The 17,516-nt window shown below is 37.3% G+C and overlaps 1 protein-coding gene across 2 annotated transcripts in view; it reads right to left on the bottom strand.

Annotated features, from left to right (window-relative positions):
* LOC127658533 (adenylate cyclase type 5-like) overlaps window positions 1-17,516 on the bottom strand; it is a 111,525-nt gene that overhangs the window by 22,726 nt on the left and 71,283 nt on the right. For both annotated transcript variants that reach the window (XM_052147865.1, XM_052147864.1), the window contains exons 4-7: window positions 13,679-13,790; window positions 10,856-10,983; window positions 2,622-2,780; window positions 1,987-2,128 (exon numbers count right to left, since the gene is read on the bottom strand). In XM_052147865.1, coding sequence (XP_052003825.1) covers window positions 1,987-2,128; window positions 2,622-2,780; window positions 10,856-10,983; window positions 13,679-13,790 — 541 coding nt within the window. The remainder of the gene's footprint in view (window positions 1-1,986; window positions 2,129-2,621; window positions 2,781-10,855; window positions 10,984-13,678; window positions 13,791-17,516) is intronic.

Consider the following 17,516-nt stretch of genomic DNA (forward strand, 5'->3'; position numbering starts at 1 on the left):
CCCATCATAGGCTTTTCAGAAAAATATATAAAGTAAAACAATTATGAGCCACAAAATGATTCATGAAATAACATAATTGTAAAAGGTAACAAAACATTTCTAAACATTGTTTTGGCCAATATGCTTATTTCTCCCAGCAGCATGCCTCTCTCTTTTAACCTAGATGACAATATAATGCATTAATAATATTAAAACACATTCATCTAGGAACTAAAAGACAATTTTAAGTAAAAATCCTGAAAAACAGAATAGTTTCTCATTACCGAAACAATTATACAAATGTTGTGGTAATGATAAAGTGGGTTGCAGTAATGAGGTGACCTAACACAAAAACCCTAATAATAAGGGCAACCATTACAAGTGAGAAAAAAATTATTGCTTCATCTTACAGAGGCATGGAAAAACTAACATAGCTGGCAAGACTGATCATTAAATCCATTGTCTAACAAATTTAGCATCCATTGCAGTAATGAGAATGCAAAGTGTCTGAAACTGTTTATTTAGACACAACTACAAAATGTTTAGTAAAAACAAAGTGACATGACAAGTATCTAAGTATCCTTATTTGAACTTCTACTCTTGCTGATGCATCATAACAGAATAAGTATTTTCCTCACAAATATTTTTTGTTTTGCAAAGGCAGCAAAAAAGTGTTGCAAAATGGTTAGATGGACCAGGTTTTTCCTTCTATTATCCAGATAGTGATGTTTGGAACATCAAATAATACATTTTTATTTACTATATGGTTTTGGGTACAACATACATTATTCAAATGCATTTTTTAAATTGTTTAATTTGTTTATTCAACATTTTATAGTCTTTATTTTGAAGCTGGATGTGTTGCGGTAATGATAATTTAACCAGAAAATTCTTTAAAAATCTAAAATTAAAAATTAAACCTTTGTAATCTTTATGTCCAAGAAAAAGCACATGTATATCTATTGTGTACAATTATTAGAATATCATTTTATATTGATTTTTAAATTGAAAACTGCCAAAGTTCAAGCTCAGCTTCGAGAGAATTACTCTACAAGGTTTAATACAGTGTGAACGCAAAGGGAACTGGGTCCTTTTTCACTTGATCCACTTTTTGGTCCACTTAAAGGGGTCTAAATTTGGTTCTTTTATAGAGGACTCAAGAGTGAAAACATCCAATTAGGCATGGTTATGGAAAAGAGCTACAGTACATTCTCCTTTTTGTGAAACAAAATAACAGGTTTGGTACAAATTAAAGGTAAGTAATTACAGAATGTTCCTTTTTTGGGAATATTCCTTTAAAATTGAACTGATTTGGGTAACACTTTACAATAAAACTTCATTTGTTAACATTAGTTAATACATTAGGTATCATGAACAAGCAATGAACAATATATTTTTTTATAGCATTTATTAACTTTTGTTAATGGTGCACTCAGTAATCTTTTCCTGATTAAAAAGTTCTAACTTCTAAAGTCACGAATTATAGTTTTGCAATATATGCAGGAAATCATGACCACTTACATTAAAATGAAGACTCCAGTCTTATCAGTAACCTTATAAAAGCTGTTTTATTCTACATGGAGAGGGTCCGCACATGGGGGCTGCCATGTTAGAATAAGCTAACACGTATATCAGTTATATACCAGCTGAATACTACTCGCTTAATCTCAGTAACCATCCTGTTATTTGACACTTTCACTCTTTGACTAAAGATAATAAAGATAATCATGTCTGACTGTGAATTCTAAATTTCTTCAATGGCATCGGAAAGAGCAAACTATAGATTTTAAATGATGCTTCATCCAAGCCGCTAGGTGTCAGTGTCCAAGATCCAAGATGACACAAAGAAAAAAGTTACTGAGTGCACTTTGAATGTTAAATAATAAAAATACAATAATTCATTGTTAGTTCATGTTAACATGTTTTTAACTAATGCTACCAAATGGAACCTCATTGTAAAGTGTTACCTTGATATGATTCGCTGACAAGGAAAAAAGAGGGACTCACCCGTTTCTGACTACAGCCCACTATAAGGTATGTTTCAATGTTGTGCTTCTTAAGATAGATGTTTCTCTCTCCACCAAATCCAGGTTCCACATCATAATCTCCATTCAGGTAGTTCAGGGTTGCCTTAGTGATATGGATCAGCCTGAGATGACAAAATCAACCTTAATAAGAATCAGATGAATCTTCCAAATTTGTGAACTGCTTTAGATAAAAACATCTGAAAATGTGGCATAATATAGACAGGAAGCTGCCCAGGACTCAATAACAGTAGGCTGTGTTTGGAATGGTATACTAGCTTAATAAATACTGTGCAGTATATACTGGTAACATAATAAAGTGACAGAACACATTACGCAAAGATAAACATTTTGAACAGTAGTATGCTACTTCGATGAGGTCACCTAACCTCAAAATGTTGCATGCTTAGTAATAGAAAGGAGTAGTTTGGTAATATTTGTTTCTGAACAAAGCTACAGTGCAGAGAGGTTTGGAACTTAATGTGAATTGCTTAGGGAATGGTCTAAACATGTCTTGTGTTTATTAAAAAAAATAACACATTTTCAGACTTGAAATGTTAAGAAACACAAGGAGTTTTTGCTGGGGTTTGCATTTTGAGAAAATTTTCATGAACCCACCCTGCTTTGCCCCCAGCTTCCATGTGATTGGCCAAGGTGACATCATTGGACCAGACATCAAACTGCCACTTCCTTAATCCCAGCACCCCACAGTGGACTCGCCCGCTGTGTATGCCCACACGCATGTTGACATTGACACCGGTAACTTCCCTCACCAACCTGCAGCACAGATGCAAAAAACAAGAAAATAAAATGTGTTAATTCTAGTGGGGGGGAGGGGAAGCGATGCTCCTTAGCCGAAGCAGCGCGTGAGTCTGAGCTCCACACTGTCAGGCCTTCAGAATTTCTACAGAATCCCTCAACAGTGCAAATGAATGAGCATCTAATGTCAGATTCATCAGCCAATCAGATTGATTTATTTGTTCTTGGTGGGTGTGATCTTAAGGATATGTCCCAGTCCAGGCCTTCTAGCTGGTCTTGAGTGACGCAATCATGCTTTAAGTGATATACATAATTTGAAAGCGAAGTGCGCGAGTTCTTGCTTTCGAGACGTCTGTCATCACTGCTGGAGAAAAGGATCCTTATGGATTTAAAAACATGAGATGTTCTGCATGATCGTGCAATTGATTAATTAAACAGGAAATGAGAGCTGATTTTTCACTTCAAGCTAATTGGAGAGCTTTTTGCATTGTTATAGCAACATCAGGAGTTTTCTACGTGTAAATAAGGCTGCTTGAGCATTCAGTGTCGGATCAAGTTTTGAAAAGTAACCGTGTACCCTGAATAAACTAAATTTATTGCAAACAAAATTTTAAATCACAAATATTATTAGAAAGCTTTTTCTTGGTATAAGACCTCCTTGTATTAGTATTATAAGTTGACTGCCACGTAATGTATGAAAGGTATATAGTGTCTTATTCATTGTGAAACTGTGTTTTCTTAATGGCATGAATCGCACTGAAGGCCTAGACTTAAAATGCACGGGCCGCCACTGCCAGACAGTGTCACATACTGGGAAAACGGTTCACACACAAGCAATAGGGTAAAATGTAGGGTAGTTAGTTGTCTTCTGATAGACCTTACTCACAGAAGGGTCATCTCTGATTTCAAACGGGAATGAAAACAAGGCTGTGAGGGATAGACTTACAATCTTTTCAATGGCACGCATGATAGAAAGCCGTATAAAGCTACTACATCCCATGTGATTTTCCACAACTCATGTTGTCTGGAGTTCTTTGTCTACTGAATGTTCTGGGAAAGATATTTTCAACGTTTTGTCCTAGGAACGATCCACAAACCCTTTTAGTACTGCCCATTGAAGAGACCAAGTCTATCCCTCACAGCCTCGTTGTCATTCTTGTCAAAAATCAAAGATGGCGCTGTTGTGAATAAGGTATATCAAGGAGAAATGAGACAGGTAAAACCAATGTGTCTAATTATTTTTAAGGATACTTTCAACTGAAATTAGAAGAAAGTGTCTATAAAAGGAAGAGTTAAGGAAATATGATCACTCAAAAAAGTGGTTCAGTGTTAAAACTTGCCCACGTTAGGGTTAAGCTGAAATATTGAGGAATATGTGATCAATTTACATTTAAAATAAAATAGAAGCATGAATAAGTTTATACAATAATACACTTGAATAATGTTAATAATAAAAAAATAAATTTTAGTATTTAAGAATTCAATATTTCTTAAATATCGATAAACCAACCAGGAAAATGTGTAAAATAAGAATATTTAGAATTTGGAATATTTAAAGTAGTAAAACAATTTTTTTTTAATTATTATTATGAATAATTATAATTGTTATTTTTATTTTATTTCATTATATAAATATTTTTAACATTTAACAATTATTGATATAAAAACAAAATTAAAGAAATTTCCCTAAAACATGGCAGGGAAACATGAAATGTTGCAGTTTCCCCATGCAAACTTTGCGAGTTGAAGGTAGCTTCTGTACACTTTGGGGGGAAAAAATCCTTAATAATTTTCAATGAATGGTAGGTGTGAAGATGCACACCTGGCTCCCAATCGGGCTAATCAGTCAGTTCCCGCCTCCTTTCACATTTTAACCTTGTAACAGTGGGTTTCCCTTTGCCAAGGCTCCCTTGGATTCTGGAAAGACATTTGTCCTCCACATCTCTTTACCACACAGCTATATTTTTGCTTAATTGAATAATTCATGGCTAATCTTTAGCTATGTATCTTTAGTTTCTATCACTCTTATGAAGGCGTTGCACCAGATAATGAATTAAAATAATGTTTTAAAAAGTATCCCAGGTGGATACCTCAAAAAGTTGGTTAAGTGAATGCCCAGAGTGTGCAGAGGTGTTTGGCTGAAGAAGCTTACATAAAAGATTTGTTTAGTTTTTTCGTTTTTTTATTTTCAATAAAATGTTTTATTGATTCAAAAATACACAGAGAAAAACACAACACATACATATCGAATCAACATTTAACCCGCACTAATATCCCTCCCCAATCACCAACCTGACATACCAACACACCCTGATGCCCAACGAACACCCCTGTGGTCATAATAAGAAAATATAATAAACATACATAATTAAACTTAACTTCTCTCTTCCCATCCCTTCACAGAGAGTCCCTCAAAAATGCTAAATAATTACCACATTTCCTAACAAACAAGTATCCAAACCCCACCTCCTCGAAGCTGCCACACTCACTATCTTCGCACACCATTCAAGAAATGATGGCACTCTGTCTGACTCCCAGCTCCTTAAAATAATTTGTCTGCCAATCATGATACTGCTCAGAACCGAAATTCTATACGTTTATCCCCCAAATTTATGACCGCCCCATCACCCAAAATACAGGGTCTTGGGCAAAGTCAAATTTGAGTGCCCAAAAAGTCACACATACAACTCTGAACCTTCAACCAAAGTTCTTGGATCTTAACACACCCCCAAAAGATATGGGTGGTGATTGTATCTCCTTATTGGCATTGCCAGCAGGTGGGTGTGTCTTTAAGACCAACCCTATACAATCTCGAGGGGGTCCAAAAAGATCTATAGAAAATCTTGAATTGCCTAAGGTGAACCCTTGCATCTATAGATGCAGACTTGACATTTTTTAGAATACTAGCAAAATAGGGGCAAGAACTTCCTGTTCAATACTAAACTGGGGAGGGGCTCATTCAGGTGGAAGCGACCAATCAGCCAAATGTCTGAGACGGAATGCATAATAACAAAACAAAATGTTGGGTAGGCCTAGCCCACCTTTGTCAATCAGCCTATGTAATTTATTAAAATGCCATCAAATTGCTTGAAATAAGAGAGGGGGGACATCTACAGGGAGAGATTGTAACAGGTAGTTACATTTAGGAATAAAATGAATTGTAATAACATTAACCTTCCCAATCATAGATAAATGTAATGACACCCACCTGCCCACATCGCTCAAAAACCTTTTTATTAAGGGGCCAAAATGAACTAACTAAATCAGTCAAATTTGCTGGGAATAAAATTCCCAAATACAAATACAAATGCCCTGTTTGGGCCACTGGAAGGCACCTGGCTTGAAAGCAGTTACTGGGCAGTATGCTGTCAGAGCCAAAGCTTCAGATTTAGACCAACTGGCTCTGTATCACAACTTAGAAAAGGAATTAATAATTCTATGGAGGCAAGGCATAGATTTAATGATAATGAAATAATAAATTAATAATAATTAATAATAAAATATAATCTGCGTAAAACAAAAGCTTATGCGACATAGCTCCCGTCACCACCCCTGGAAAATCATCTTCCCTACATATCATGGCTGCTAATGGTTCCAGGGCCGGACAGAACAATAATGGGGAGAGAGGGCAACCCTGCCTGGTGCCCCAATCCTGGTGCCCCATTTGGCGTCAAGTGAGATGGCCATGACCGGAGTCTGATCATTCACCACTGACAACATAATATTGATGAAAAGCCTAATGTTATCAGAAAAACAGGCCCTGAATAAACACCACCTGATCTATATGTATAAGAGTTGTCATAACTTAATCGGTTAGTTAGAATCTAGCTGGATCAGGGAAATTGGTCGGTAACTCTTACGGTCACTTGGAACTTTGTCCGTTTTAAGAATCAGTCTGATCCGGGGTTGTGTCATGGTTGGTGGAAGCTTTCCATTCTTTTATGATTCCAGATAATCTTCTAACAAAAGTGGAGCCAATTCTGTATCATAAGATCTAAAAAATTCAGCGGCAAAACCATCTGGCCCCAGTAGGCAAGGCCTTAATTACCTCGCCAAGCTCCTCCAAGATTATCTCAGAATCAAGAGAATTTTCATACTCATTCATCAATTTAGGGAGTTCTAATGGTTCCACAAATGTTCTAAAGTCTTCATCAGTAGATGAAGACATCGAACTATAGAGATCAAGATAGAATTCTTTAAAAGCATTAATAATGTCAATGGCTGAGGTAAATATTTCACCACCAGCAGATTTCACTGAGGGAATGGTAGAAAAAGACTCTCTGCTTTATATATTTAGCCAAAAGCTTCCCTACTTTGTCCCCAGACAAAAATATGACTGTCTTGTCCTGAATAGCCAAAACTCCAACTTCCGTGACAAAATATTATTATATCTGTATTTCAATATGGTTAGTTCTCTGAGGCCATCAGATGACATTCATCTTTAGCTTTGCCTCTGCATTTTTAATATTCCCTTCCAACTCCACATGTTCCTGTGTTTTGGATTTTTTGATGAATGGGGCATACTGTATGATCCGACCGTAAGAACCACCGTAAGGGCCTCCCAAGCCACGCCCACAGAGGATACCGAAGTCCAGTTGGTCTCCATATAGACACTGATTTCAGCCTTTAGCATTTGTAATTCAGGATTTTTCAATAGGGATACATTAAAGCACCAACTATATGATTTCCTTTTCTCCATATGTGGCAACACCTCCAAACTGAGACTAAAATGTTTCCAATTGAGCAATCAACAACAGATGAACAACAGACTTAGATATATAAAAAAATCTATTATATAATAAATCTTATGGACTGATGAAAGCAATTTATAGTTCCTTCCAGATGGGTTCCATAGTCTCCAAATATCTGTAATGTGTCAAATGTTGCTCTAGGGGGCTTACACACTTTTGCTTCACTATGATCTAGGACTGAGTCCATCAAAATATTAAAGTCTCCTCCCAATATTATATCATGAGGTGTGCTAGCGGCTTGCATCACTTCAAGATCTATAAAAATCCCTGATCATCAGCATTAGGTGCGTAAATATTAGCCAAAATCAATCTTTACCCCTGAATTTCAGCTAAAACAATAATGACTCTTCCTAATTTATCTTTAATCTGTTTGAGACATTTGAATCGTAGAAGTATACTTATCAATGCAATGACTCTCCTGCTCTTGATTGAGCAAGCACAAAAGAAAACATGTCCACCCCATATTTTTCCAAATTTTTCAGCTTCCTGCGGAGAAAGACGCGTTTCTTGAAGAAACACTATCATATTTATTTTTTCATATTAAAAAAAGAAATCACCTTCCTTCTTTTTATGGGGTGCCCCAACTAATTTTCATCCTTTCATTCTCATTTTAACATTTGACATAGTAGAAATCATTTATTGTGTGACAAAAACAAAAATTATAAAGACCATATTCCAACATTAGAGCAACAAACAAACCCTGAACTTCCCCCAAAACAAAAAAAAACACGTGCATTAACCCCGCACACGACAGCGCCAACTGACTTCCAACGCTCTAAACACAAACAGTCCTTGTACGCCTACGAGAGTCCCCGCGACAACTTTGCCATTTGATTGCTCGAGTCCGGTGTCTCTATACAAATTTTGTGAGACAGAATTACACAACAGAAAATAATCTATAAAACAAAATCCAGCCAATATGAGGCATAAGCACAAAGAACATGCAGGATCATCTACATAACCATCCTGAATGTGTGTTCCTCCACAAAACAAACTCCAGGCGCTAGCAGAACCAGCACAACAACAACAACAACAACAAAAACAAAGAAAACTAAAAAAGGCCATTCATTTTCCTCGGGCAGTCAAACAAATGTTCAGCCTGTTCGGCCATTACATGAGTGGAACAGATGCGCTAAACACTAATGAATTGCAAGAAATATTCCACAAAACAAACTCCATCCAATAGGAGGCATAAGCATAAAGAACATGCAGATACATCCACAAACTGTCCCGAAGGAGTTTTATCCCACAAATAAACTCCAGCTGCTAGGCGGAACCAGAACAAAAAGAAACAAAGGCGGCGCCCAGTTTCCTTGGAGTGTCAAGTGAATGTTCTTTGAGTCAGGTCCACTCTGCTTCATCAATAGCATCACACAATAACTTACTCATTCCATTGACTTTATAAAGGACATCACTTGCTGTGGGCATGTAAATATTTTGCGGCCATCCTTAGCATCTATTCTCAGTTTGTCTGGAAACATCAGTGCAAAAGCGGCCTTCCGTTGATGTAAGAGTTTCTTGCATTCCTTGAATCGGTCTCGTTTTTCTCTTGTCGAATTCGCAAAGTCTGGGAACAAGAGAATGTTGAGGTTCTTCCAAGAAAGCCTTCCTTTACTCCTTGCCTCACGTAACAAGATGTTTATCAGATGATCTCAGAAATTTGGCCAAAATTGGTCTCCCTCAGCAGATCTCCGCGCTGGTACCCTGTGAGCTTGTTCGCTCTCCAGCTTATGGCCTGTTATGTCGAGCAAACACAGGAAGAGTTTGTCTAGGAATTTTACCATATCTCTGCCTTCTTCGTTCTCAGGAATTCCAACAATTGACGTTGTTTCGCCGATTACGATTCTCCATATCTTCCAACTTTTCCCAAAGGCGTTCCAAGTCCACCTTGGCCGCTAGCAGGTTAGCAGATATTTCCATCTCCGATGACTCCAGATTATCGATCTGCTTCTCAACATCAGACCCTCTTGTAACTCCCTCAATGAATTTCGTCTCCATGGCAGTGATTGATTGGCATATTACAGCAAGATCCTCCAAGTCAGCAACGACCTTCGTTGACACTGAAATCTCTCCTGCTGCACCATCCAAATTGAGTCCCTGGTCTGTGGCCCTGTCAGGGGTATCAGCTTGATCATGTAAGTGTCTTTTATTGTCTCCAGAGCCCAAGGATTTTGAATTCTTTTGACTAATTGTCTTCATAGAACAGGTGATATGGAATCTCAACAGTTTATGACACAAAATGTATTAAAAACTAGCAAAGAGCGCAGAGCTCGCCGTTCACACGACCGACCCTCGGATGGCGCCACACGACCCCCAAAAGTTTTGATTTGTTCAACATTTTTAATACTTCCAATTCTTCTACTATTTTGTTTAGACAATTATTAAAATGTGGAAAATAAATGAACATAAAGAGTATGTGTTCAACCTTTTGACAATTAGTGTACAGTTTATGATGGACAATGTCTAGATATATGGAGACTGCAAAATATATATATATATATATATATATATATATATATATATATATATATATATTTTAATTTTTTAGATTAAGGGGGCGACACAGCTTACACACCGACACATCTTAAAATCTTACCCCACTTTCCCCAACAAGAAAAAGTCCTCTGTGAAATACACCTTTTCACTTGGCACATGAACAAGTCAGCACATTGTGAACCCGTCGACACAGCAAACAAGTCATCAAATCCCTTTGAACATTGAGTGTGACAGGCAAGTCTGTGGAAAAATGCTCTCTTCCTGGGCACTGGGGCGGTTGGCTGTGGCTCAGAAAAACACAGACATGTGCTCACTGGACCAGAAGGCCCGTCACCACCATTCCTGCCTTAATAAACAACTGCTCACAGATATTCAACTATACAGAATTGAGGCCTGCATTCAGAATTTAAGAATTGGCCCTCTTTAAGATCATGGCTTGGAACTGAATTGGCCACACTCTACTAGATGTTGAATTTAAATTTTAAATGCACATATGAATTTCTTTAAATTTAATTACATTTTGTATTCTACTTCCTTACATTTAAATGTAATCCAGCTTCCAGCATCCAGCTTGCTTCCTCAATTCAAATACAATTAAAAATCAGGAACTGTCCATCTTAATTCAATTCTGAATGGCACACAATTGCAAACAATGCACATATTACCTCCCTTCTTTGACATACCCTTTGATGCAAGTCAATAAAAGTGTCTGCTAATGATTAAATGCATAATTACCAAACAACAAAGAGTCTCTTCTCTAATAAGAAAGAACTTGAGTCCAAGTACATTTTCAAACCATGTCCAAAAACCATGCTCTTCCTTAATAATTAAAAGTGCAACACTCACGAGATGGCTTCAATCATGTCCACTCCCATCTCTACGCAGCAGTGCGCATGGTCAGCGCGGGCCTCTGGAAGTCCAGACACACAGTAGTAGCAGTCGCCCAGGATCTTAATGCGCAGACAGTGATTCTCCTGCAGACGCACAACCCAGAGAAAGAGAGAAAGACAAGAGAGTGTAAGACTGACCCACTCTAGGAATCAACAAAGACAGATGGTAATATCAGGTGCAAACAGAGAACAGGCTCTAGTTTCATGATGCTGCTTTAGTCTATACGACTGTGCACTATGTCTTATCCAATTGTCATGAGAGCGATAAATCTAAGTGCAATTTTGGTGCTAGTGCAAAGTGCAAATGGCTGTTGGTGTTTGCACACAAACAGTGGGTGTATTGTATGTTAATGAAGTGCTGCAAAGAACAATTAGAAATTTTCCTGAGAAAAAGACTTGAGAAGCACGTCTGTTTTCAGCACAAAGTCTAAAATCAGTTCCTACATTCGCAGTTTGGAGATTCCACCAGCAAGTGGTAATAAAGTTCATGTCCAAACTCTGAAAATATAGAGGAATATCAAATACTGTTCCTGACAATCACAGTTGTAGGCATTTATAAAACAAAAACATATGAGATTTCTGTTAAACTATCATGGTCATGGTTTATTTTACAATTATTATTATGTTAATATTTATAATTGTATTTATGATATCATTTATACTGGTATTTTTCCACCAGATGTTGTAGAGACACTTCAAAAGGGGCTGTTGGAAGAAGTTGGAAGAAGTTGGAGAGAGTAATATGTTTGGATTTGCTATGATTTTTTTACCACTTTGTTATTTTAATTATATTTTATATAAGTATTATTTGAATTAAGAAATATTTTTGGTAAATTCTTTTGTTTAAAGAAAATTACATATTTCTAGATCAAAATCGACCAGTAGAAGAGAAGTGCATGTAGATACAATCACTGTTAAAACAAGCCATGATTTGATGAAAAATATTAATAATACTTATAAAGAATGTAAGTATTAATAATAATTACATTCTTTATAATTTAACAGAGTGTACATCCAAATCCTGACAAAACCCCATTTTCTAGGCTTATAAAAGGAGTGTGTCACTAAAAATATATCTGGCATTAAACAAGGAAGAAGTTAATGCAAAAAATAACTGCATATTTCATTTGCATATTTCTATTCTTCTGATTCATTTCATACAACTCATTTACACTACCAACTTCTTATGAATGTGCTGTCTTGCTGGACAGGGAATAGAATCTATAATAGGACACAGATGGTGGCAGAGAAGATCATAATAAAATTGCACTTAGCCAAGCCCATAACCGCTTTGTGCGCACAATTTCGCCAAACCCACTTGTGCCTAGACTTAGTGCATGGTTGCACGAATATACCAAAACATCATGGCCATGCTTATTGACTTTGCATTTATGAATTATAGCATAGTGCTGCTCTTAGCTATAAAGCTCTTATTTTGTATAATATATTTTTATTATTTTGTATTTACACATGATATACATTTTATTTATACTTTGTATTTATAACCTAAATATATCCCATTATCCTACTATTTTATATACTGAATGATGCATTATATCATCACATAAGGAGTATTACACATATAGCCTTTCTTCCACTAAAAAACCCTCACATCAACACTGAATACCGAAAATGGTTTCTCCTTTTAAGGGTGTGGATTTTCGTTGGGATTTATATGATTTATGAAAGCAAAAAATACTCCAAACCTAATTGTTCCCAAATGGTTTACAAAGGTTAGAGTTTAATCACTGTCTGCACTGTGTTTATTTATGTAATACGCTTGGCATCCCATCTTCATGAAATCAGTAATGCAATTTGTCATCCAATTTTTTGTGGAAAACAAACCTCAAAGATAACCATCACTCTTTGCTTTAAAGAGTGTGTAAACTCATATAAGCAGAAATCATATCAGAAGTTAAATGTAACAGGGCTAATGGATTTCAAAAAAGGCAATTTAAAGGGACAGCTAAACCAAAAATTTAAATTGAGTTTGTTCCAAATCTTATTTTACTTTCTTCCATTATGGACTGACAGCCTGTCACCATTCAATATCATTAAATTTTTTGTCCATACAATGACAAATAAATGTTGTCAGTCCTTAACATCTCCTTTCCATGGAAGAAAACTACATGGGTTTGGAATGATATGAGGGTGAGTTTTCATTTTTGGATTAACTAAACTTTTAAAATTAAGTGTTGTTATTTGAGGACTATAAGTGACTCAGATTATAAATCACCTTTAAAACCAGTGAGGAGCAGAAGAGGAAACTTTGTCCTCAGGCTGGGCACAGGACTCACCGCAGCAGCTGTCTTATGACAGCCACCTGAATGTCACCCCAGCACATGCCTTGATTTAACCTGCAGCCCATACAACAACCTCTATTGTTGATCATCAGGGCAGAAGTGTGCATGCACACTGTTTTGTCTTTCTGCTTGAAGGTTTTGGGAAGTGTGCAAACATCTGAACAGACACCAAATGCTTTTCTCTTTGAGTGGCAGTAGCAGAGGACGTGCGCACTTGCATGGTGACTTGGCTGCGATGAGTCACCACCCCTGGTGGAGATAATGAGGAGATAGCTGGGCTGGAATAACAGATCAGTGTGCAATGTGTGATCACAAACACTCATCCTACAGGAGGGAGGGTCTGTCTATTTCTGTCAGTTGTGTGAGCAGTATGCACTTCAGAATTTATGTGATTCCATCTCAGTCTGACACCATATGTCAACAAAAAAAAAAACAGCCCTTTGGCAGAGGGTGCGGGCAGTTTTGTGCACACTTACGGCGGCCAGTTTGTCAAATCGTGCAAAGAGTTCGTTGAGGGTCATCACTAACTCCTGGGCAGTGCACTGGGAAGCAAGACTGGTGAAACCCTCGATGTCGGCAAAGAGAATACTGTGGAGAGAGAGAGAGAGAGAGAGAGAGAGAGAGAGAGAGAGAGAGAGAGAAACATCAAACGAAGAGATAGTGATGCGTGTGGTTTGTCTATTATGCATCATCAATCCTAGTGTTAACACTTTAATGCACCTTTAATGTATCTCAGGTCTTTAGTGACCCGGCACCTCATTCCACCCACTGTACCTCATCCTTTTTTGGAGTTATGCCCACAGCTCTTTAGTATTTCTCAACCTTTCTCTTCTAAATAATAAAAAATATATATAATTTATAAATAAGGCAAAATTGCAAAAGAAATATAATTTTGCATAACTCCTTATGGCTCCTATACACTACACGACTTCTAAAGGCGTCAGATTGTGGTACTGTTCATATTACACAACTGTCTGTCTTGTCATTGAAGTCGTAGCATTTTCAAATTACACGACGAATCCGCGACAGGGGTGAACACATTACAAGATATTTCACAACTGATGAATCACAGACGACTCTGCCTGGACTCCAAATTACGTTTCACAACAGAGCACAAGCGAGAAGTGATACGATATATGAAAACAAATGCATGATCATATGTTATGCATTTCAGAAAATTATGTGCATGTTTTGAATCGCCTCAAGGTATCATATATTTTATTGGTTACAATATGAAAAAGTACCTCCTCCTCAAAAATCTACCTATTTGTTTACCTGACTGTCCAAGAGAATAGGCAATTTCTCTCCAACTCTTCTCTTTCTCCAATCGGTTGTGGTATAGTTTATATGAAATGTCAAATAAGGTGCTACTGCATATGTTCCACTAATTGTTCCTCCATTTCTTTGGTCCAATTAAAGTTTCTTGATATCGCAGCCATGCTAGTTGATGTTCTGTTGCAGGTACATCAGGACTCCTCCCACTGAAACTTCCCGTGTCTCGTTTCTTTCTCTCTCATTGGCTGTAGGTCAATGCTACAGTTGTATTCGGTCAAAACATATTTCACATGGCACGATTTGGAATCGCAGACAGGTCCAGATATTTAACATTCTAGATGTCTCGCTGACATCGGCTTCTCTCAAATCACATCTTTGATAGTTCATACATTGAGATCGTCACTCACGGGAGCGAGCTCCGACTATCCTACGATTTCAGGCTTTTGTCAGCGATCTCCACAAAACTGTCGGCAAGCGAAAATCGGGCTTAAAATCGTGTAAATTCGGCATTAGTTACCAAAAAAATAGGGTCATTAAAGACCTGAAATATGTAATAGTGTCGCTTTTCTTTTCTTTTCTTTTTTGCTCTTCCAAAATCATATTTTTAGGATTATTTCATATCAATATAAGTTTACTATAACAGGAAATATATTTCTTTGTTTCTTACAATACAAGTGAGTACTATATTCATATAAATGACTACTAGATCACATTCATTGTCTGTGTGACAAAAGTGAATTATCAGTATTCCATGTGCGTGTACACACATATTATACATGCTGTTTCTTAATCAAGGTGGCGCTTATGATTCCGTGATCGATTTGATTTACATTTGACATTGCTATTTGATGAAGCAGCAATGAAAAATAAACTACAGTAAGTTTAACACGCATGAACAGTATGATTTTGGCTATTGTCATATTGGTGTACTACTGAAATGATGTAAATTGTGAGTCTGTTTAGGCTAAAAAAGTGTCTGAGAAAATACATATGCTTAGCTAATGTGTAGCTCAATATGTGTTGGACAGACAGTGGCATCTCTTGAAATTTCAGCGTTGAAGTAATGAATCCGGTTCTATATGTGATGCATCATCTCTTTGATATATAAAAAATAAAATAACAAAATATATTAGATTATATTGTATACTAATACTTTGAAATACTTGAAAAGTTTTGAAAAACTGACACTATCTTGGCATTTTGTAGATCCATTCAATTAACACCCATACATTTAAGGGTTAATCGATGGTATATGCTTCCCCATCAGTCTGCATTATTTACATTTTATTAAATATATATACACAGTGAGGGGAAAAATTATTCGATCCCCTGCTGATATTGTAAGTTTGCCCACTGACAAAGAAATGATCAGTCTATAATTTTAATGGTAGGTTAATTTTCAGGTTCACAGAAGCAATCAATCAATCAAATTACAAACTCTCCATCATGGCCAAGACCAAAGAGCTGTCCAAGGATGTCAGGGACAAGATTGTAGATCTACACAAGGCTGGAATGGGCTACAAGACCATCGCCAAGCAACTTGGTGATAAGGTGACAACAGTTGGTGCGATTATTCGCAAATGGAAGAAACACAAAAGAACTGTCAATCTCCCTCGGTCTGGGGCTCCATGCAAGATCTCGCCACGTGGAGTTGCAGTGATCATGAGAACGGTGAGGAATCAGCCCAGAACTACACAGGAGTATCTTGTCAATGATCTCAAGGCAGCTGGGACCATATTCAGCAAGAAAACAATTGGTAACACACTACGCCGTGAAGGACTGAAATCCTGCAGTGCCCGCAATGTCCCCCTGCTCAAGAAAGCACATGTACAGGCCCGTCTGAAGTTTGCCAATGAACATCTGAATGATTCGGAGGAGAACTGGGTGAAAGTGTTGTGGTCAGATGAGACCCAAATCAAGCTCTTTGGCATCAACTCAACTCGCCGTGTTTGGAGGAGGAGGAATGCTGCCTATGACCCCAAGAACACCATCGCCACCATCAAACATGGAGGTGGAAACATTATGCTTTGGGGGTGTTTTTCTGCTAAGGGAACAGGACAACTTCCCTGTATCAAAGGGATGATGGACGGGGCCATGTACCATCAAATCTTGTGTGAGAAGCTCCTTCTCTCAGCCAGGGCATTGAAAATGGGTCATGGATGGGTATTCCAGCATGACAATGACCCAAAATTCACAGCCAAGGCAACAAAGGAGTGGCTCAAGAAGAAGCACATTAAGGTCCTGGAGTGGCCTAGCCAGTCTCCAGACCTTAATCCCATAGAAAATCTGTGGAGGGAGCTGAAGGTTCGAGTTGCCAGACATCAGCCTCGAAACCTTAATGACTTGGAGAAGATCTGCAAAGAGGAGTGAACAAAATCCCTCCTGAGATGTGTGCAAACCCGGTGGCCAACTACAAGAAACTTCTGACCTCTGTGATTGCCAACAAGTGTTTTGCCACCAATTACTAAGTCATGTTTTGCAGAGGGGTCGAATACTTATTTCCCTCATTAAAATGCAATTCATTTTATAAAATTTTTGCCATGCGTTTTTCTTGATTTTTTGTTGTTATTCTGTCTCTCACTGTTCAAATTAACATACCATTAAAATTATAGACTGATCATTTGTTTGTCTGTGGGCAAACGTGCAATATCAGCAGGGGATCAAATACTTTTTTCCCTCACTGTAAATCTATAAATATATGTTTAATAGTGAAATTCCTGTTGAAGAACTACACTACCTATAAATCCGGAAGACAAAAATCCACTAATCAGAGAATTTTGGCAAACAAACCATGGCAAAGGATCCCTGCAGTGACCGGCCACTCCAATGATGCACCGTGAATGATGCAAACGAGTCTGTCTCCCTACACTCTCAATGTACAAATACTTTGTAAAGATATGAATATTTAGCAATACACTTACAATATATTGTTCCAATACAATCAACAACTTAAAATCAATAGGTTTATACTGTATATTTCCATTGTTTTTAATTCAATTATATCATTTACAGTGCTTTGTGGGATTGTAGTTAATTTCT

This window comes from Xyrauchen texanus, chromosome 18, assembly GCF_025860055.1.
Source record: "Xyrauchen texanus isolate HMW12.3.18 chromosome 18, RBS_HiC_50CHRs, whole genome shotgun sequence".
Taxonomy (NCBI): Eukaryota; Metazoa; Chordata; class Actinopteri; order Cypriniformes; family Catostomidae; genus Xyrauchen; species Xyrauchen texanus.